The sequence below is a fragment of the Tachyglossus aculeatus genome, chromosome 21 (genome assembly GCF_015852505.1).
Source record: "Tachyglossus aculeatus isolate mTacAcu1 chromosome 21, mTacAcu1.pri, whole genome shotgun sequence".
Classification (NCBI taxonomy): Eukaryota; Metazoa; Chordata; class Mammalia; order Monotremata; family Tachyglossidae; genus Tachyglossus; species Tachyglossus aculeatus.
The window spans coordinates 71,951,305-71,974,029 of NC_052086.1; the positions used below are offsets into that span (position 1 = coordinate 71,951,305).

Below are 22,725 nucleotides of genomic sequence, written 5' to 3' on the forward strand. Positions count from 1 at the left end.
GGGGGCTCACAGTCTTAATCCCCGTTTTACAGATGAGGGAACTGAGGCACAGAGGAGTGAAGTGACTTGTCCAAAGTCACACAGCTGACAGTTGACCCATGACCTCTGACCCCAAACCCCAGGATCTTTCCACTGAGCCACACTGCTTCTCTTCCCCACTACCTGGTTTCCCTTCGTCCTTCCCTCTGATTGTCCAGAGTCCCAAATTACTCCCTAAAAGGCATTGGTAGCTGCTTAATTAAACTTCCCTCTGGGAAGGACACTTAAAAGCTCATCTCCTGGGTTCCTCATCCATCTCCCGCGGGTGGGAGACACTTGGGTAAGGTAGATTGTCAATGTACTTCTTTACTCCCATCCCCTTGGGTTTGGAAAAATTCCAGTGGTTTTCTAGGGGAATGATGGCGGCCCCCGGAAAGAGATGCATTTCAGTTTTATTGCTCAGTGGTATTTACTGAGCACTTACTGTGTGCATGGCAGTGTACTACGCGCTTAGGGGAGCACAGCGCAACAGAGCTGGTGGGCATGTTCCTTACCCTCGATGAGCCTACAGCCTTCAGGAACTTTAGCTGTGGAACGGTCCTGTAGTCTGTTTGGAATCAGGGTAATGTGGCGAAAACTGAATCCCAAATGAGTTGGAATACTATCAGTGTTGTGTTACATTCAGAATATCGCGGGTGTGTACTGAACACAATTAATTACATGAGTTTTTCAGATCGTCTGGGCTGTTTCACCAGCTTTAGGTAGAAGACAGTGAAAACAAGTCGCTTGGAGGCTGAATTTACCAGGTGGCTCATCAGATGGAGTTATAAAAGAGACAGTGTGGTGATGAAAATGGGAGAGAGCACTGAAATTCCGAACAAGCTTTTTATGGACTCTCTGCCTCCAGCTGGCAAAAATTATAATCCATGCATCTAAAGTCATGAAAACTCTGGAAATCATCAAGGAAAAACACAAACTACTCTGTAGTCCAAGCTTATTTCCTCCCAACCTCCCCCCTGCAAAAAAAGCAGTTTGAAATGGAGCTGAAAAATCGCCATTTATTGAATCAGGGAGAAGAGTCGTGGGGCGGAGGGAGGCCCGTATTTAATTTCTGTGTGTAGTGTAGCAAGAATGGAGTCGTAATTGCTATTGACTTCTAATGCACGTGGCTCTTAGAGAAGCCACGTGGCCTAGTGGATATCACACAGGCCTAGGAGTCAAAAGGACCTGGGTTCTGATTCTGGCTCTTCACTTGTCTTCTCTGTGACCCTGGGCAAGTCACTTCACTTCTCTGTGCCTCAGTTACTTCATCTGTAAAGTAGGGATTAAGATTGTGAGCTCCATGTGGGAGAGGGACTGTGTCCAACGTAATTACCTGATACCTACCCCAGCGCTTAGTACAGTTCCTGGCACGTAGTAGGTGCTTAACAAGTACCACAATGATTATTATTACTATTGAATGCCTGTGTTAATGGAATCAGGCTCTCACTGAACTGGAAATTCGTGCTGCTCAGAAAACAGTAACTGTAGTATCTGTCCAGTGCCTACTATTGGAAAGAGCATGGGCTTGGGAGTCAAAGGACGTGAGTTCTAATCCCGGCTCCGTCATTCATCGGCTGTGTAACTTTGGGCAAGTCACTTAACTTCTCTGTGCTTCAGTTACCTCATCTGTAAATCTGATTACCTTGTATCTACCCCAGCGCTTAGAACAGTGCTTGGCACATAGTGCCTAACAAATACCATAATTATTATTATTATTATGTGCCAAGAACAGTGATAAGGATGGGGTAGGTGCAAGAAAATCAGGTCAGACAGAGTCATGGACCCACATGGGGCCTTCAGTCTGAGAGGGAAGGAGAACAGCTATTTCACTCTCATTCTGCAGATGAGGAAACTGACACACAGAGAAGTTAAGTGACTTGGCTCCCAGGTTTATGCTCTTTCCACTAGGTCATGTAGAGGCAGTGGGGCAGACCACATGGTGAAGTGGAAAATCAGTCGATCAATCAATCAGTCGTATTTATTGAGCGCTTACTGTGTGCAGAGCACTGTACTAAGCGCTTGGGAAGTACAAGTTGGCAACATATAGAGACAGTCCCTACCCAACAGTGGGCTCACAGTCTAGAAGGGGGAGACAGAGAACAAAACCAAACATATTAACAAAATAAAATAAATAGAATAGATATGTACAAGTAAGATAAATAAATAAGTAAATAGAGTAATAAATATGTACAAACATTGTAAAGGGAACTGAAAGCAGTGGTTGAGAGCAGGGAAGAGGGAGTAAATGAATGCAAGGCAAGAAGTGCAAGGAAGGATTAAGAATAGGTTAGGCAAGTAAAGATGAGGGATAATAAAGACCAGTTTTTGTTCCCCCTGGGCTTCTTATGCAGAGAAACAGCATGGCCTGGTAGAAAGAGTATGGGCCGGCTCCACCACTTACCTGTTGTGTGACCTTGGGCAAGTCACTTACCTTCTCTGTGCCTCTGTTTCCTCATCTGCAAAATGGGGATTCAATACCTGTTCTCTGTCCGACCTAGATCGTGAGCCCCGTGTAGGAGCTGATTATCTTGTATCCACCCCAGCCTGTAGTATGGTGTTTGGCACATGGAAAGCGCTTATCAAATGACAGAATTATAGCAAATGCAGAGAGTTTTGGATCATTCCTAATGGAATCTCAGAGGGCCAATGCCCATGGTTTGACCCGTTTAAGATGTACTTTGTTCTAAGATGAGTTTAGTGCTTAGTCAGGAAGGTATTTGTCATGTGCTCGCTAGGGGTGCAGTATATTATACTAAGTGCTTGGAAAAGTGGTACCAAGTTTGAGACACTTGCCCTGCCCACAGGAAACCTTCCATTCTAACCTGAGAGACAGGCATACTCACATTGACAAATAGGGTAATCGCAATTAATAGACCGTCAATGCTTACCGGAATCAACTGAGCAGCAGGCTTCCCATTTCTACTCAATTCCCATAGATTTGTTTTTCCCCCACGGTGGGTTCAACAGTTGCAGGTTGATATTATTGATGTAATTTATCCAAGTCTTACAACTTTCCCGCATCATCATATTGAATAATAATAATAATAATGATGATGGTATTTGTTAAGCGCTTACTATGTGCGCTGTTCTAGCGATGATCACCCAGTGTTGAGGTGGTGTTGAAGTCTGTCCAGTTTTTTCTCAACAATAGCAAAAAGTAATTGAACCCAGGTTCTTAAAATCAAGTTCTTTTCTACCAAAATATTCCCTCAATAGCTGTTTATTTTGAAGTTTTGGCATTCGTATCTTACCAGTTGCCTTTAAAAGGTTCATTAGTTTTGTTTTGAGTAATTAAACTTTGAGTAGTGTTGTCTTGAGAAGGTGCTTGTTTATTCTATCATTGGGACAAGGATAATTACCTCATCGTACAACCATTAATTACTGCAGTCATTTGAAGCTATCCAGAGAGGTATTTGCAATCTTCTTGATGAATTGCTATCTTTTCCCGATACTTAAGATAAAAGCAGTTGGTCGATATATGAAAGATACATATGATGATGATGGCATTTGTCAAGCGCTTACTCTGTGCAACGCACTGTTTTAAGCACTGAGGAGGTTACAAGGTGGTCGGGTTGTCCCTCGGGGGGCTCACAGTCTTCATCCCCATTTTACAGATGAGGGAACTGAGGCTTAGAGAAGTTAAGTGAACTGCCCAAAGTCACATAGCTGACAATTGGCGGAGCCGGGACTTGAACCCATGACCTCTGACTCCAAAGGCCGTCATGCTTTCCACTGAGCCACGCTGCTTCTCACATATATATATATATATATATATATATATATATATATATATATATATATATGTATTTACAGTCACATATGAATTAGGACATGCACTTTTTCCTGAGTCGTGGTTCCCTTGGGAATTTTCTTTCTTTCTACTTGATATTTTTTAAGTCTTTTAATTTGCATTCCACTTGTGTTCTACTTGCTTACCCTCCTCTGTACTGCAGATGGAACTGCTTGGTAGTACTACTGTTATGGCTTTCTAATAATCTATTAAACTTATACAGTGTGATATATAAAATCCAGTTCTTGCAGCACAACCCTTTTTTTTTCTCAGGGTGCATCGAAGTACTGCTATAAAAGAATAAAATTTCCCAGTCATAAAATCCAGTAGTATTTTAATATACTTATGGGAGAAATAAGGCTCTGCATATGGAAAATTTTAATTATAAAATCTTACAACGAACCAAGGGTTTTATGCTGTTGGAATACCATTAAAGTGTGGGGGAGAGAAGTAAAGATAGTTATCACAGAATTTCTTCAAATTTAGAGTTTAGATGTTACATTTTTAAAATGATGCCTCTTTATATTTTCATTAAGTTGTAGTAAATGTACAGTTGTAAAATGTGTTAGTTCCAGCCTATTAGCTCTTTGGATCAAAATTTCCAATTAAAAATTGAGTTTGCTAAAGTTCCCCATTGGATGCCATTCCCCGCCCGCTCCGCGGAACACATTCGGTACTGACACTTCTGTTTATGTTAACGTCTGCCTAATCATCTTTTCTTAAAAGGAAAAGGATTTTGGAAAACAAATCTGCTCCGTCAGGAGCTTATTCTGCTAGTGTTATTTTCTGTCCCCAAAATGGGAAAGCAAAAGGATGCTATAGAAAGAAATCTAAAATAATTAAGCCATCTGGTTACTCTGTTATTCTTAGTATCGGGGTATTTTGACTTTCAGATTTTTACGTACTCTTCAGAAATATTTCATCAAATGTACGTTGCGTAACATAATGCTTTTTAAGGAGGGTTACAAAAAGGCGATGATTTTGTAACTTCAGTTGTCTTTATATCTCCCCCGCAACTTAAATCCACATTTCTCTAGAATCGCATTCCCAGTGGTAAATGCTTCGAAAGAGATGTGATTTTGGTTGGCTAATGACAGGCCTGTGGTAAATACATTTTAATTAATTTAACCTCTGACAAGATTGTGCCTGTGGCCTAACATAATAATAATAATAATAATTATGGTATCTCTTAAGCGCTTACTATGTGCCAAGCACTATTCTAAGCGCTGGGGTAAATACAAGGTAATCAGTTTGCCCCATGTTGGGCACATAGTCTCAATCCCCATTTGACATATGAGGTCACTGGGGCACAGAGAAGTGAAGGGACCTGCCCAGGGTCACACAGCAGACAAGTGGCGGAGTGGGGATTAGAACCCATGACCTCTGACTCCCAAGCCTGTGCTCTTTAATAATGATGGCATTTATTAAGCGCTTACTGTGTGCAAAGCACTGTTCTAAGTGCTGGGAAGTTTACAAGGTGATCAGGTTGTCCCACGTGGGGCTCACAGTCTTAATCCCCATTTTACAGATGATGTAACTGAGGCCCAGAGAAGTTAAGTGACTTGCCCAGAGTCACACAGCTGATAAGTGGCAGAGTTGGAATTTGAACCCATGACCTCTGACTCCAAAGCCCGGGCTCTTTCCACTGAGCCAAGCTGCTTCTGTTTACCACTCGCCCATGCTGCTCCCTTCTAAGTTAGCGAGGCGATGGCCTCAGGAGAGAGCTAAGCCTTCCAAAAGTCCATCTTTTCCTGGGCATGTGGACTTCCCATTCGGCTCCAGCAGGAGGTTAGGCATTCAAGCATGTTCTCCTTGGCATTGCTTCTTAATTAGGAATTGTTTTGCAGGCGAGGTAGCTTTCCTAGGATCGTTTTTCTATTCCACCTTGTTCTGCAACAGCTTCGCACTCCTCGAAAACCTTCAGCGGTTGCCCATTCCTCTCTACACCGAGCAGAAACTCCTGTCCGAAGGTTTTAAGGCGTTAGGTCCGTCCTTTCTCCCCACCACTTATCCACTCTGTTCACCCACCACACCCCAGCTCACACTCTTCACCTCTCTCAAGCCAGCCTTTCCCTGGGCCTCATTCTTGGCTCTTCTACCATCAACCTCTTGTTCAGTTTGCTTGGCGCTCCCTCTCTCATCACGCCTGACAGACCCAGGCAAACTCCTCCCCTCCAGTATTCAAGACACTTCTCCAGTTATTCCTCCTAAAGGAGACCTCCCCAGATGAATTGTTCTCCCAAAGTCATACCCCACCAACTGTCCCACTGAGCTCTTCAGTGACAACTACGCACCTGTGTACTCACAACTACCCATATACATACCCTATTCATGAAGCACTGACTCATTCATTCATTCAATCGTATTTATTGAGCGCTTACTGTGTGCAGAGCCCTGTACTAAGCACTTGGGAAGTACAAGATCTATCTTATCTATAGATAGATAATCTATCATCTATCTAGAGAAGGAGCGTGGCTCAGTGGAAAAGAGTACGGGCTTTGGAGTCAAAGTTTATGGGTTCAGATCCTGGCTCTGCCAATATTCAGCTATGTGACTTTGGGCAAGTCACTTAACTTCTCTGGGCCTCAGTTACCTCATCTCTAAAATAGGGATTAAGACTGTGAGCCCCCTGTGGGACAATCTGATCACCTTGTATCCTCCCCAGCGCTTAGAACAGTGCTTTGCACATAGTAAGTGCTTAATAAATGCCATTATTATTATTATTATTATTATTTTTATTATCCATTCTCCTTGCCATTTTCCTTCTCTCTTTAAATCATTCTAGTGGTGGCTTCCCTTACTGGATTGTAAACTCCGTGAGGGCAGAGATCCTATCTGCTTTTCTAAGGAGCTCTTCCTAGTGGGTAGTACTGTACTCTGGGCCCTGGAGGTGCTCAGTAAATACAGATTCATTCATTCATTCATTCAATCGTATTTATTGAGCGCTTTCTGTGTGCAGAGCACTCTACTAAGCGCTTGGGAAGTCCAAGTTGGCAACATATAGAGACGGTCCCTACCCAACAGTGGGCTCACAGTCTAGAAGGGGGAGACAGAGAACAAAACAAAACATATTAACAAAATAAGATAGAATAAATATGTACAAATAAAATAAGTAAATAGAGTAATAAATCCGTACAAACATATGTACATCTATACAGGTGCTGTGGGGAGAGGAAGGAAGTAAGGTACAGATTCATCATTCCTCTTAGTGGACCTCTTTATAAGCCATTCATTCACTTAAGCCAAGTTTTCTGTCAGACAGATTCTTTATCCCATTCCCCCCACCCCTAAATATGTTGAAAAAGTTAAAATGATTTTCCCAAGATTAAATCAGCCCCTGAAAAGAAAATATATTTTTGGTTGCAAACCAAAAGCGGATTTTTCTCATGCTTGAATAGGCTCTTAATAGGGACCAAGTCCTACCAAAGCTGTGTTGATTAGCAAACAAACCTTGCTATCTGTGTAATGGTATGTAAGGAATATAATTATCTGTCTATTTTTTCCCCTTAACTTTTATGATGCCTCTGGCATCTTGAATCTGCTCTATTAAAACTTGCATCTAGTAATGATTTTCCATGATTGATCCTCAGAGAAAAAAAAATCATCTTTCCATTTTGAAATAGGTCAAAGCTGGAAAGGGCACCCCTTGTTGGACACAAAACAAATGATTGGTCTGCTAGACGGAGAATCAAAATACTCCAAGCGAAGACGGGGGAAACAGCGTGGCTTAGTGGAAAGAGCCCGGGCTTGGGAGTCAGAGGTCGTGGGTTCTAATCCCGCTTCGCCACTTGTCAGCTGTGTGACTTTAGGCAAGTCACTTAACTTCTCTGTGCCTGTTACCTCATCTGTAAAATGGGCGTTAAGAGTGCAAGCCCCACGTGGGACAACCTGATTACCCTGCATCTACCCTAGAGCTTAGAATGGTGCTTGGCACATAGTAGTGCTTAACGAATGCCATCATTACTATTACCTCATCCACATGGGCAAGTCACACCACTTCAGTTCTTCCTTCATTCTCTTTGCCAAATAGCTGCAAATTTAGGTATTGATCTACTTTCTGGGGTTTGAGGTGAGTAATTGGTGAGTTTATTCCAGGCAGAATTAAGTTTGTTTCACATTGGAGGAAGCGAATAAATGATTCAGGATCCTTGGATTCCTGTGTGGTTCCATTCAGGGCATTTACCAAATTTAGGTACTTAATAATAATAATAATAATGACATTTATTAAGCGCTTACTGCGTGCAAACCACAGTTCTAAGTGCTGAGGAGGTTACAAGGTGATCAGAGTGAGCAGCGTGGCTCAGTGGAAAGAGCATGGGCTTTGGAGTCAGAGGTCATGGGTTCAAATCCCAACTCCGCCACTTGTCAGCTGTGTGACTTTGGGCAAGTCACTTAACTTATCTCTGCCTCAGTTACCTCATCTGGAGCATGGGGATTAAGACTGTGAGCCCCACATGGGACAACCTGATCACCTTGTAACCTCCCCAGCGCTTAGAGCAGTACTTTACATATAGTAAGCGCTTAATAAATGCCATTATTATTATTATTATCAGGGTGTCCCGCGTAGGGCTCACAGTCTTAATCCCCATTTTACAGATGAGGTAACTGAGACCCAGAGAAGGTAAGTGACTTACCCAAAGTCACACAGCTGACAATTGGCGGAGCTGGGATTTGAACCCATGACCTCAATAAGAATGACTTAATAATATAAAAGCATTAAATTAATGGGATAATTAATTGGATAATTTGCTATTTGTGGGAAAACTTGGCTAATTGTGGAAATGTTGTATGAATAAACTGTCTCCACACTAACCTCTCCGTGATAAGGGTGCAGTTGGTCTGGGTTGTCGATTTTCACGTTCTCCCCTCTGCAGATGTGGGGACAGAGGAGCACCCCCTCCTCCCCCAGCTGGGAGAGGACTAGTGATGTGGGAGAGTCACGGTGTTGAGCAAAGTCTGTCCCTGGAGCAGAATACCAGAGCCACCCTGCAAAGGCCGGACTCATCACCGCCCAGCCCCCACCCTCTGCTTCACTGGCACCAGTTTAATAATAATAATAATGATAGCATTTATTAAGCGCTTACTATCTGCAAAGCACTGTTCTAAGCGCTAGGGAGGTTACAAGGTGATCAGGTTGTCCCACGGGGGGCTCACAGTCTTCATCCCCATTTTACCGGTGAGGGAACTGAGGCCCAGAGAAGTCGTGACTTGCCCAAAGTCACACAGCTGACAATTGGCGGAGCCGGGATTTGAACCCATGACCTCTGCCTCTTTCCACTGAGCCACGAGTTTACCCTCCAGGCCCCCATCTCATCTGTCTCGCCTCCTACTCCTTTCCCACGTCCTCCCCCTTCCTCTTCATATATGTCAGAATGCCACTCTCCCCACTTTCAAAGCATTGTTAAGGTCTCATCTCCTCCAAGAAGCCTTCCCGGATTAAGCCCTTTTTTCCTTGGGTCCCTCTCCCTTCTGAGTCATCTTTGCCCTTGGATCTGTGACCTTTGGGCAGTTGAGTTTTCACCCCTCCCAACCCTGGAGCACTGATGAAGCAGCATGGCCTAGTGGATAGAGAACGGGCCTTGGTGTCAGAATGTCGTGGATTCTAATTCCAGCTCTGCCGCATGTCTACTGTGTGACCTTGGGCAAGTCACTGCCCTTCTCTGTGCCTCAGTTACCTCATCTGTAAAAAAATGGGGATTAAGAGTGTGAGCCCAATGTGGGACAGAGACTGTGTCCAACCTGATTAACTTGTACTATCCCAGCGCTTAGAACTGTGCTTAGCACATAATAAGCACTTAACAAGAACCCTAATTATTATTAATTATTATTATGTAGATATTTTTTAATTATGTATCAGAGTTTTCTTTATTTTAATGTCTGTCTCCCCCTTTAGATTGTAAGCTTGTTGTAGACAGGGGACATGACTGCCAACTTTGTTCATTCATTCAATCATATTTATTGAGTGCTTACTGTGTGCAGAGCACTGTATTAAGCGCTTGGGAAGTACAAGTTGGCAACATATAGAGACGGTCCCTGTGTTGCATTGTGCTTTCCCCAGCTGTGCACATAGTTAGCGTCCAATAAATTCCATTGATGATGATTGATGAGCTCAGGCTCAGGGTTCAATCAATTGATGGGTAGCTTGCTGGAGCCAATACCACTGGGAAAGATTTTTCAGTTTTCCTGGTCATCCCAGTTTTCTGGTTCATCCAAGCCAGAAATCTGAGTGCACTGTAAATCCTAAATATTATCCATCAATTAAGTAGTATTTAAGCGCCTACTGTGTGCTGCACACTGTATTAAGCACTTGGGAGAGTAAAATAGAATTAGTAGACAAGAGCCCTGCTTACAATCCATCAGGAAAGACGTATGCTGAAATAAATTACCGGCAGGAGGAAGCAATGGAGTATAAATAGGTGCCCAAATTAACTTAATCTAGGAATTTAAATCAATCAGTGGTATTTATTGGGCATTTACTGTGTGAAGAACATTCTGCTGAGCGTTTGGGAGAGTACTTAGTCAAAATTGCCTTGCCCATCCTGATGTACTGATAATCTGCCACACTCCTAATTTAGGCATATAAAGCCTTACTGTTATTTAAAAGTCAAAGACTGGCTTGTCTTTACAAGATCCAGAGAGGAAAAGATTCAGATTTGATAGCATAACAAGAAAAGCAAGCCCCACTGCCTGTGAGACGTCTGTTGAAGTAAGGAAGCACATAGAATGGGAATTCTTTCAGATAGTCAAAGCAGAACTCTTCACTATTAAGTAAGATTTCCATCATTGTTTTCCCCAAGTTTACTAAGGAATGTCTTTCCATATAGTCCGCTATGCTCATAGTTGCAGTCACAGTATTAACCAGCTAAAATTTGCTGCCAAATTCTATTTGTCAGTATAAATGCTACAGTTCTTCTGATGGAGCTGAAGAGACTATATTTGCTTGTCAATATTTAGCCCTATTGTTTTTCTATTATTTTACCTGGAGTTACATTTTTTATGAGAATGACCTATTGGTTCTTATCTTTGTCAGTGTGATTTTTTTTTTCAGATTGGTGCTTAGGGATGTATTCATGAAACAAATAGCAACTGCTGATTTATCGAGCAGTTCAGCTTGGAATGTCTTTATTTGAACAAAGAAATTGGGAGCCTGTATATCTGACTTCAGCATAATAATTCTGGATTTTTTAAAGCACTTAATATGCGTTAAGGGCTGAGATATATAGTAACCAGTCAAATCAGGTTTCAGACCCTATGTCATATAAGAAGGCTATTTTATTGTCAGTTTACAGGCCAAGAAAGGTTAAGTGACGGGCCAAAGCTCGCACAGCACGGCAGTCATAGAGTGGCAGGGCTATAGGCCTAGACCCCAGGTCTCCTAATTCACGGCTCCATGCTCAACTGGCCAGGATTTTGACACATATTCCCCTGTCCATTTGCATATCTACCTGTTTGGTCCTGGCTATCACTCTGCCAAATTTATGTACCATAGGAATTCATTCATTCATTCAATCGTATTTATTGAGTGCTTACTGTGTGCAGAGCACTGTACTAAGCGCTTGGGAAGTGCAAGTTGGCAACATATAGAGACGGTCCCTACCCAACAACGGGCTCACAGTCTAGAAGAGGGAGACAGACAACAAAACAAAATATATTAACAAAATAAAATAAATAGAATAGTAAATATGTACAAGTAAAATAAATAGAGTAATAAAGCTGTACAAGCATATATCCAGGTGCTGTGGGGAGGGGAAGCAGGTAGGGAGGGGGGAGGGGGAGGGGGAGAGGAAGGAGGGGGCTCAGTCTGGGAAGGCCTCCTGAAGGAGGTGAGCTCTCAGTAGGGCTTAGAAGGGAGGAAGAGAGCCAGCTTGGCGGATATGCGGAGGGAGGGCATTCCAGGCCATGGGGAGGACATGGGCCGGGGGTCGACGGCGGGACAGGCGAGAACGAGGCACAGGGAGGAGGTTAGCGTCAGAGGAGCAGAGGGTGCGGGCTGGGCTGGAGAAGGAGAGAAGGGAGGTGAGGTTGGTGGGGGCGAGGTTATGGACAGCCTTGAAGCCGAGAGTGAGGAGTTTTTGCTTGATGTGTAGGTTGACTGGTAGCCACTGGAGATTTTTGAGGAGGGGAGTCACATGCCCAGAGCGTTTCTGCACAAAGATGATCCGGGCAGCGGCGTGAAGTATAGATTGAAGTGGGGAGAGACAGGAGGATGGGAGATCAGAGAGGAGGCTGATGCAGTAATCCAGTCGTGATAGGATGAGAGCTTGAACGAGCAGGGTAGCGGTTTGGATGGAGAGGAAAGGGCGGATCTTAGCTATGTTGCGTAGGTGAGACTGGCAGGTTTTGGTGAGGGATTGGATGTGAGGGGTGAACAAGGGAGCAGAGTCAAGGATGAAACCAGGGTTGCGAGCTTGTGAGACGGGAAGGATGGTAGTGCCGTCTACAGTGATGGGAAAGTCAGGGAGAGGGCAGGGTTTGGGAGGGAAGATAAGGAGTTGTCTTGGACATGTTGAGTTTTAGATGGCAGGCAGACATCCAGATGGCGATGTCCTGAAGGCTGGAGGAGACACGAGCCTGAAGGGAGGGAGAGAGAGCAGGGGCAGAGATGTTAGGGTTAGGAATCTAACCATATTCATTTTCCCTACTTTTCTGTTGTACCAAATTGTACCCAGCATCAGTATGGAATGGAATTTAAATGGGTGAAGGTGAAAAAACTCATAAAGTAGAAACAAATGCTAAAATGGCCCCAGCTTTAGGTGATTTTTTTTTCAGTGCACCTGTGTTATTACCCAGTGGGTTAACTGGATTTTGTGAATTTGTGGCAGAAATATCAAAATATTTGGAAGCTGAAGAAGCCCAAACAAGCACCCATTATAGGAAATGATGTAATTAAGGGGAATTTGGTGGATTTGCCCTTTTCCAAGCCTTTCCTTTTAGTTTTATGGAGCTAAGAAGCCATTTAATTTTACCATATTTTCTTCTGCTGCAAAACACTCACCCCATAAGCGTAAACACTGATGGGATCTTTGACTTTTGCCTTTTTTTTGTGTAAGGAAAACCGGCGACACATCAGTAGGGGGAGCTAAAACAGTAGAAAACTTTAAATTGTAGGTTTTTCTCATTGAAAATTAATGTGAAATCAAAGCCCAAACCATAAGGAAAAGCAGAAAAAAATGACGATCTTTTACCAGCTCCTTTTCCCAGACAGGGGCCACATACTGCAGTTATTCAGGAAGTTTAGCAGGACCATTTTCAAAAGTGATTGCTGTCAAAAGAATGGGTATGCCTTTATTACAACCTGCAAAGCAGTGGTTGAAGGTTCATTATCGTGGTCTCACACCTGGGAAACATCAGACGTTCAGAACCAGATTGACCTTGAAATTCTTCCTGGGAAAGTCTGGAATGAGCACTGGCGCTTGTGGCTGTGGAGTCTAAGATGAGAGAAGGTTCTAGCTTAAACTTTTTTTATTTCTTTGCTCCAAGCAGCTCCTCAAATAGCTCTGAATTCCTTTCCTTGCTCAATCCTGCCCTGCTCTCTTTAAATTATAGGCTTCTCTGTGGCAGGGGATACATTTTTACCTCTTCTGTATGTCCCCCAAGGGTCTAGTATAATGCTGCACATTGTTGGTGCTCAATAGGTAGTGTTGATGAAGATGGTTGATATTGTTCATGCTTACTATGTGTGCAAATAGTCATGTTGATCATATGTTAAGAGAATTTAGCGATTCTCCTCTAGAGATGGCAGTTCTGGGAGAGGGAAAGAGACAAATTCTAACTCTGCTTTTAAAAAAGGTACTTTCAATTAAGGTGCATGCAGACCCCTTAGCCAGGGTTTCTTTTAGGCTGTGAAGAACAGATCTTTGAATTACTGCTTAACAAATGTCTGATCTTTCCTGGGTAAGAAATTGTCTTCACAATTCATCAGGGATAATCTGATAGGATAGATGGAGAATATTAATATTTGTAAGCTGCGCAACACAGTTTTTCTTCATGAAGGTTGATCCTGGCTCTTATTCACTAATATAGTAATATCTGTGTTTTATTCTTATATCTACAGAGAAAATGAGGTACTGAAAGTACAACTAAAGAAGTATGTCGGAGCTGTTCAGATGCTGAAAAGGGAAGGACAAACAACCGAAGGTGAGGGCAAAGGTTAAAAAGAAAGAATTTTGCATTCATGAGGACATGAGTATACAAATAGGCAGAAAAGCCGCCTTCTGCTGCTTCTTATCCTTGAAGGGTGTATTGTACTATGCACATATATTTTGATTAGAACCAGCCCAGAATGTCTTCCGCCCTGGATCTCAGGGGTTTTCAGGCTGTGAGCAGTGCAAAACCTCTGAGATTCGAGCTGGAAGAATCAGCCCACTGAGCCAAGTGGAGAAGCCAAGGAAGACATAGAACTGACCCCTAAAGGGAAAGGTAGAAATTAGGCTTCCTAATTCTGTTGCCTTCATTCCTGAACCTTATGGGAGATGGTCGGCTCTGTGCACCTCAGGGATTGCCCGGGAAAGCACCCTAAGCTACATTTGAGGCTGTTTTGGCCAATATAACACTCATTCGTTGCCTAGATTTCTGATATCTGACTTCAGAGTAATCATCAATACCTATGTATTGCTCCCAATGAGTAAGGGGATTTGTGATCCGTGGTCTCCTTTTTCACTCTGAAAGACCTTCCCTTAATGCCTATTGGAACAACACATTACACCAAATTGTAATTGGCTTCCTCTGGATGTGGAGTGCTCCGTTCTAATTTTGTTTATGAATGTTCTGCAGTGGTCATACTCCACAATTTATTCAAGAATTTGCCAATGTTAATTTGCGGGTAAATTCGAAGCATAAGTAAATAAAGAACATGATGCTCGTCATGGAATATTAGTTGAAAAATTTCTTCCCATCAGAAAGAATCTAATTTTTTTTTAAGGTTCTCTTCAGGATTGATGAGTTTAGACCCTTCCAAGTACATTTGGGAAGAGAAACAATTTCAACGTGCCCCTACCAACCGAGTAAACCAAATTGCAAAATACAGAGTTGTTTCCCATTGGTGGTATGCTTTATCTTCTCCTAAGATGCAGTAATACCCGTTGTATTGAAGCCATTTTATGGAAAACAGTTTCCAACATTGATTATAAAGATGTTTATAAATCATTTCTTAGGATAAAGACCCTTTTCCAATGTATTCCCAGAACGGTGCTTGGGAATTACCCTTAGGATACAAGCTTTGGCGTATTATCCCTTTTTGTCCAACTTTCCGCTGTGGAGCCATTAATTTCTCAGTCCCTTGAATGTCATTATAACTAAGCTCTACTGTATAAATGCATTTTTGCAGTGAAGTGTTTAGTTTCAGATGAATTTTAAACAGATTGAGAGGAAATAATTAAAGATATTATCCTACTCTCTGGGGCTCTGTGGAGCCTCTCTACCTATGTGTATTTCTGCTGGGTAATTTAAGATCAAGATATATTTTGTGGCACTTTTTAATTGGAACCGTTTTCTGGTCGGCATGAAGTTAGGGAGAATACATTGTCACATAGCCAAAGTCATTATTGTTGTTCATTTAAGTTTTAAATGCAGGAGTATTTTCACTGACAGCCAGCCTGCTCTGTGGACACATTCTTGATCTCTTTTATGAATGAAAGAAAATTTGGATTACTTTTGGGATGCGGTTTTAAACTTGGCATTGTGATTTGGCTTCTTACAGATAATCAAAGCTTACCCTGGTTGAAAACAGCCAATATACTGACTCCAAACTATGCCTTTATTTGCTAAGCGTATGGAAGAACTTGTTTCTCCCTCTTTATATAATACAGATCATTTTCCTCCTTTTGCGTCTATGAACCAAGGTATCATTCTGTGACTGGCTTATTCATCTCTGAAGTACTGTCTTGTAGCTATATCAGGCATGTGGCCTGAAAAAAGATCATCCTTCTCTTAAACATTTTTGTTATTCTCTGATTCTGGAAAAGTAGCATCCACATAGCTTGATGGTATTTGGTAATGCGTTCTGTGGTGTAAGTGAGAATAGAGACATGTCAGTGTATAGAAATGTAGAATAAGAAAGCTAGACAGGCCCTCTCCGTTACCTTTTAAAAGTCCAGTGATCAAAACTCGAACTTAATAAGGGGCGGACCAGTCCCTAGTATAACAGAATACTCTTACGTATCCATCACTGAATTACATATTTCCGTCACTGAATTCTAGGGCTGTATTGGCTTTTTTGTGGGAGTAGTGCTATATTGTTAACTCATAATTCCTCCGTGTTTGACTTTGACCTACATATCATTTGCAGTATATGTTTTTGAGAGCTTACTGTGTGCAGAGCATTGTACTAAGTGCATGTAAAGTTCAGTTCAGCAACGAAGAGAGACAATCCCTGCCCACAATGGGCTCATGGTCTAGAAGGAGACACCACAGGAGACAGTCGTTCCTTGTCACATATTTGCATTATTTGTTTTTCTTTTCCCCTAAGTATCAGACTTTGTGCTTGTCCTTGTAGACTTTCTTCTTATTGTTGGAGGACCACTTTTCCAATCTGTCTAGGTCAGCCTTGAATTTTATTCATGTCTTTCAGAGGGCTGGCAAAAATTCCCCAGTTTGGCTATCAGGTCTTGACTCCTTCAATCTGTGAATATTTTGGATTGACCTATCAATCAGTAGTTTTGATTGATCGCTTACTCTGTGCACAGCACCGTACTAAGGGCTTGGAACCATAAATTCAGATGGTAGACATGATCCCTGCCATCCAGGAGCTTGCAGTATAGTGCAGGAGGCGGAGGGGCAGAGTGAGGGAGTGAGTCGGGGAGCGGGGGAGAGACAGACACTAAAATAAATTTATATTTATTTATTCTAGTCTGTCTTTCCCCCACTTCTCACCTCACACCCTCACTCCACCCCCTGCACTATATTTCAAGCTCCTGGATGGCAGGGACCACGTTTACTGAGTGATAATATATATTTATTATATGAAGAGGGGAGAAACAACAGAAGGAGAAGCAACAGTGTTTAAAGACAATACATGAGTGTTCTGTGGGGAGAGAATAAGGTGAATACGTAAAGGGTTTAGCAGTTAAGATTTAAGGGCACAGGTGTCTTAGAAATATTGAAGCAGCAGTTGTTGGGGAGATAGCGTGGGTTGGTGAAATATTAATCAGGGAAGGCCTCTTGGAGCAGATATGACTTGACATTCATTGAAGATCATCATCAATGGTATTTATTGAGCACTTACTATGTACAGAGCACTGCATTAAGCACTTGAGAGAGTAGAGTGCAACAGAGTGGGCAGATATATTCCCTACCCACAGCAAGCTTACAGTCTAGAGGAAGCTGAAGGTGGGAAGAGTGGTGGTTTGTCAGATATGAAGGGGAAGGGAGTTCCAAACAGGAGGGTGTGAATAAGAGGCAACTGATCATCAATCATTGGTATTTATTGAGCACTTACTGTGTACAGAGCTCTGTACTAAGCACTTGGGAGAGTATAATATCACAGAGTTGGAAGACGCGCTCATTGCCCTTAATCAGTTGTATTTATTGAGCGCTTACTGTGTGCAGAGTACTGTACTTAGCACTTGGGAGAATACAGTGTAGCGGAGTTGGAAGACACGGTCCCTACCCACAACAAATTTACCATCTAGAGGGGAAGGTAGACATTAGTATAAATAAACAATGGATATGTTCATAAGTGTTGTGGGGCTGAGGGTATGGTGAATGCCAAGTGCCCAAAGGGTACAGATCCAAGTGCATAGGCAATTCAGAAGTGAGAGGGAATCAGCCAAAGAGGGCTTAATCACAGAAGGCCTCTTATGAGAGAGGAAGCGAGGCTGAGTGAGTCCCTTGTCATTAAAGGAGCAAAATATCCAGGTTGGGTTGCAGTGGGAGAGGAGCAAGCTTAAGTAGTGGGGAGAGAGAGTTAATTAAAAGCCTTAAGTCTGGTCAGGAGTTCCTGCTTGATATGGAGAAAAAGAAGGGATCCCTTAATGATCTGGGCAGCAGGCTGAAGTACGGACTGGAGTGGGGAGAGACAGGAGGCAGGGAGTCGGCAAGGAAGCAGGATATAAGAAGTGCCTAGACCAACATAGTAGTCATTTGGTTGGAGAGGAAAGGGTGGATTTTAGGAGTGTAATTCCAAGTTGAGATAGTCTGTAGAGACGAAGAAAATTAATTTGAGGACGTCCACCGGGACCTCTTGGAAAAGCTGTCCTCATCTGGCTTCCATTTACCGAAGAAATGTCATTAAGTAAAGATAATAGCTCTAAGCCTTCAGTAAGCAATCTACTCACTTTGGATTAAGGGATCTCCATGGAAGGCACCAGCAAGTGGCCAGAAATCAGTCGATCAATGATATTTATTGAGCACTTACTGCGTGCAGAACCCTGTACTAAGCGCCTGGGAGAGTACAATGGAACAGAGTTGGTAGACATGTTCCCAGCCTACAGTGAGTTTACAGTCTATAGACGAGGAAGGTACCCTAAGTGGGCTTAAAGAATTCACCGTTGAGTTCTGTATCCTGAGGCTTAGAGCTCCTATTTGCAGTTATTAATTTGTTCATAAAGGAATCCTCTGAAGACATATAGTGAGTCTCCAAACCTAGGAGAATCAATGTGGAACTGAAATCTAGATTTGCCGCCCCTCCTCGTTCTGTATGATATCACTACATTAGGCTGCTGTCTCCTGTGGTGTCTCCTTCTAGACCGTGAGCCCGTTGTGGGCAGGGATTGTCTCTCTTCGTTGCTGAACTCTACTTTCCAAGTGCTTAGTACAGTGCTGTGCACACAGTAAGCACTCAATAAATACGATTGAATGAATGAATAGGGGAGTCTTTTTGACCCGCAGATGTCGTTTCCTGCTGCCTTGCCCTTCTCGCTCCAGGGTCCATTATAATCCCATACCAGGTACTTCTTTTGAGGCACCATTTCTTTTTATTGATTCATTCATTCATTCAATCGTATTTATTGAGCGCTTACTGTTTGCAGAGCACTGTACTAAGCACTTGAAAAGTACAATTCGGCAACAGAGACAATCCCTACCCAACAACAGGCTCACAGTCTAGAAGAGGGGAGACAGACAACAAAACAAGTAGACAGGCATCAGTAGTGTCAATATAAATAAATACAATTATAGATCTAGATACATCATTAATAAAATCAATAGAATAATACGTATGTACATATATTCACAAGTGCTGTGGGGATGGGGAGGGAGGTAGAGCAGAGGAAGGGAGCAGGGGCAATGGGGAGGAGGAGCAGAGGAGAAGGGGGCTCAGTTTGGGAAGGCCTCTTGGAGGAGGTGAGATTTCAGTAGGTTTTTAACTAGTTCATCCTCCTCTCCCCACCACCACTATTTCCGGCTGGAGGACCTGGGGACAATTGCCTCACTTTTTTTTTTTAAATGGTATTTGTTAAGCGCTTACTGTGTACCAGGCACTGTTCTCAGTGCTGGGGTAGATACACGTTAATTAGGTTGGACACAGTCCCTGTCCCACATGGGGCTCCCAGGCTTAATCCCCATTTTACAGGTGAGGTAGCTGAAGCAAAGAGAAGTGAAGTGACTTGCCCAAGGTCACACAGCAGACAAGTGGCAAAGTTGAGATTAGAACCCAGGTCCTTCTGATTCCCAGGCCCGTGCTCTAACCATTAGACCTTGCTGCTTTTCTCTGGCTTATTGTCTGAAGCAGGCCCTGGTGGAAGGCAGGTTATCATTTGCGGGTCATCAGTTGACTAGAGCTGGAAAGAATATGGATTCTGTTAGGAGGGCTAGTTTCCCAGAGTAAGTCTCACGTCCACAAAGGGTGTTTTGATTATTATCATTATTGGCATTTCTTCCGTGTTTTCTAGGTGCAAACTGCTGAGGGAGACTCAGTGTGTTGTGATTATATTGCAGCTACCCCAGCACTTAGCACTTATGCGCTCTTAACATGTAACACAATTGGTTTTTTTTATTATTATTAAATCAGACACAGCCCTTCTCCCACAAGGGGTTCACAGAAGGAAGATCAATGATCTCCGCATTTTTACAGATGAGTAGGGAATTGAGGCCCAGGAGATTAAGTGGTTTGCCTAGGGTCACAGAGCAGGCCACCGGCCAGAATTGGGGCTAGAAACTAGGTCTTTGATGCCCAGACTCTTGCACTTTCCACTAGGCAACACTGCCTTTCCTGACAGCAGGGTCTCTGGGAGTAAGCGCTCAATAAATACGATTGAGTGAATGAACTGAGTGAATAGGGACCATGTTCTTGTCATCCCAAACTGCATTTCTTTGCTGATATGACCAGCAGCCCAGGATTGAGGAATATTGGATTCTGGCCTCCCATAGTCGTGACATTCCACCTGTTCTCGGGCAGATAAATTAACCCCTCTGGGTGTCAAGTAATAGCTATCTCCCTGGTTACTGATGAGTTACCGAAAAACACCTTATTTTCTCCCAATGTCTGCTCCATAACTGCAGAGTGTCTGCATCCTTATTCTCCAACTCTTTCCCCTTGTTCTGTCCAGGTGAATTCAGTCATGTCACAATCCATTTTGGGGCCCATAAGTCCCTGTTCCACGGTGATAAATTTTTCAGCCAGGGGCTGTAGTCGCTGGTTCCATTTAATTAGTCTGCCGGAAGCTCAGGGAGATTCGGAAGAAGGAATGGCTTATTGATAGGAATGATCTTGGTAATCAGCACCAAGGGGAGAAGGAATGGCAGGAGTGATTTGACAAATGAGGAGCCGGGGAGCAATTTCAAAAGTTTGCTCAGGTGGAGGAGCCTGAGGAAACAAAGGAAAAGCCACCCAAATAAACCAATGAGTAGTTGGTTATGTGGCGGCTCAGGAAGCCCCGTAGGGTGTGGATCTGATTTCCTGGCACTTTGAGATAAATTATCACAATTTGGGGACAGAGAGATGGGCTGGTCGGATGCTTCCCATATTGCTCCATAAGCTTCCCAGGAAGGTGAGGCATATTTGTCATTTTTTAGGCAACATATTTTTATTGTAATTTCCCATCCTTGTGCGTGGGACACTCCCTATCTGCGTTAACTTCAGCTTTGGCCTTTGGGGGATGGAGAAGAGTGGGCTGGAAGGACTCCTTACTATTACCTCAAATATTTCCAGCTCTAGGCTGTGCTGTGGGTTTGGCCCTGATAATAATGATACTACTACTACTAATAATAATAATAATGATGGTATTTGTAAGGCACTTACTATGTGCCAAACACTGTTCTAAGCGCAGGGGTAAATACAAGGTAATTAGGTTGTCCCACGTGGGGCTCAGAGTCTTAATCCCCATTCTACAGATGAGGTAACTGAGACACAGAGAATAATAATAATAATAATAGTGGTATTTGTTAAGCGCTTACTATGTGCAAAGCACTGTTCTAAGTGCTGGGGAGGTTACAAGGTGATCAGGTTGTCCTGCGGGGTGCTCACAGTTTTAATCCCCATTTTACAGATGAGGCAGCTGAAGCGCAGAAAAGTTAAGTGACTTGCCCAAAGTCACACAGCTGGCAGTTGGCAGAGCCGGGATTTGAACCCATGACCTCTGACTCCAGCCCATGCTCTTTCCACTGAGCCACACTGCTTCTCGAGAAGTTAAGTGATTTGCCCAAAGTCACACAGCTGACAAGTGGCGGAGCCGGGATTAGAACCCACAGCCTCTGACTCCCAAGTCCGTGCTCTTTCCACTAAGCCTCGCTGCTTCCGTTATCCCCTGTCCTCTTTGACTGGTCCTAGGGGGTCTGAGGATGTTTTTCTGCTGGAGTCTGGGAAGCACATCATCTGTGCCATGCCTTGGGAACACAGATGGAAGATTCATATATATATACTGTTTTTTGGTAGCATTTATTAAGCTCTTGCTATGTTGCAGGCACTTTACTGAACACCGGGTTGGATACATGTGAAGCAGGTTGGACTCGGTCTATGTCCGACATGGGGCTCATAGTCCTATCCCCGTTTTACAGATGAGATAACTGAGGTTCAGAGAAAGTGGCTTGCCCAAGGTCACACAGCAGTCAAGTGGAAGAACCGGGATTAGAGCTCAGGTCCTTCTTACTCCCAGGCCTGTGTTCTACCCACTAGACCACACTGCTTCTCTAGTTTAGGGCCTTCTGTGGCCTGGCTGCAGGGTCAGGAGGCCTGGGTTGGTTGCCTTGGCTGCTTTTTGCCCACCCATGCCCACTCCCATGTCAAGTATGCTGCCGACTTGTACTTCCCAGGCGCTTACTACAGTGGTCTGCACAGTGTAAGCGCTCAATAAATACGATTGAATGAATGAAGTAGAGATGATGGATTTCTTCCTGGTCTCCCAACAATTTCATGTCATCTTCCTGCAGAGTTCCTCACTGCAAACCCTGTCCAGGGTGTTGGAACCAGCTTCTTCTTCTCTGCCTCACTCCTCCTTGCAGTTTGAACAGGAAAAGAGAGGCAGGGCCCAGATGCCCAAATTTTGGCTCTGTTTTCCCCTTTTTCTCCTGAGGGGTGGCAGAGACCAAGAGCAGATGGCCCTGACCTGACCTCCCAAACTCCTCCAATAATAGTAATTGTAGTAATTAAGTGCTTACTATGTGCCAGGCACTGTGCTAAGCACTGGGGTGGAGACAAGGAAATCAGGTTGGACACAGTCCGTATCCCACGTGGGGCTCGCAGTTTCAGTCCCCATTGTGAGCCCGTTGTTGGTTAGGGACTGTCTCTATATGTTGCCAACTTGTAATAATAATAATAATTTTGGTATTTGTTAAACGCTTACTATGTGCCAAGCACTGTTCTAAGCCCAAGTGCCTAGTATAGTGCTCTGCACACAGTAAGTGCTCAATAAATACGACTGAATGAATTTTAGAAATGAGGTAACAGGCCCACAGAAGTGAAGTGACTTGCTCAAGGCCACACAGCAGACAAGTGGCAGAGCAGGATTAGAACTCATGACTTTCTGACCCCAAGGCCCGTG

General features: G+C 43.4%; 1 protein-coding gene across 1 annotated transcript in view; it reads left to right on the forward strand.

Moving 5' to 3' along the window:
• Positions 1-22,725, forward strand: part of SNX29 (sorting nexin 29) — a 557,276-nt gene that overhangs the window by 169,810 nt on the left and 364,741 nt on the right. The window contains exon 15 of the mRNA XM_038762809.1: positions 13,866-13,948. Within this exon, the coding sequence (XP_038618737.1) occupies positions 13,866-13,948 (83 nt within the window). The remainder of the gene's footprint in view (positions 1-13,865; positions 13,949-22,725) is intronic.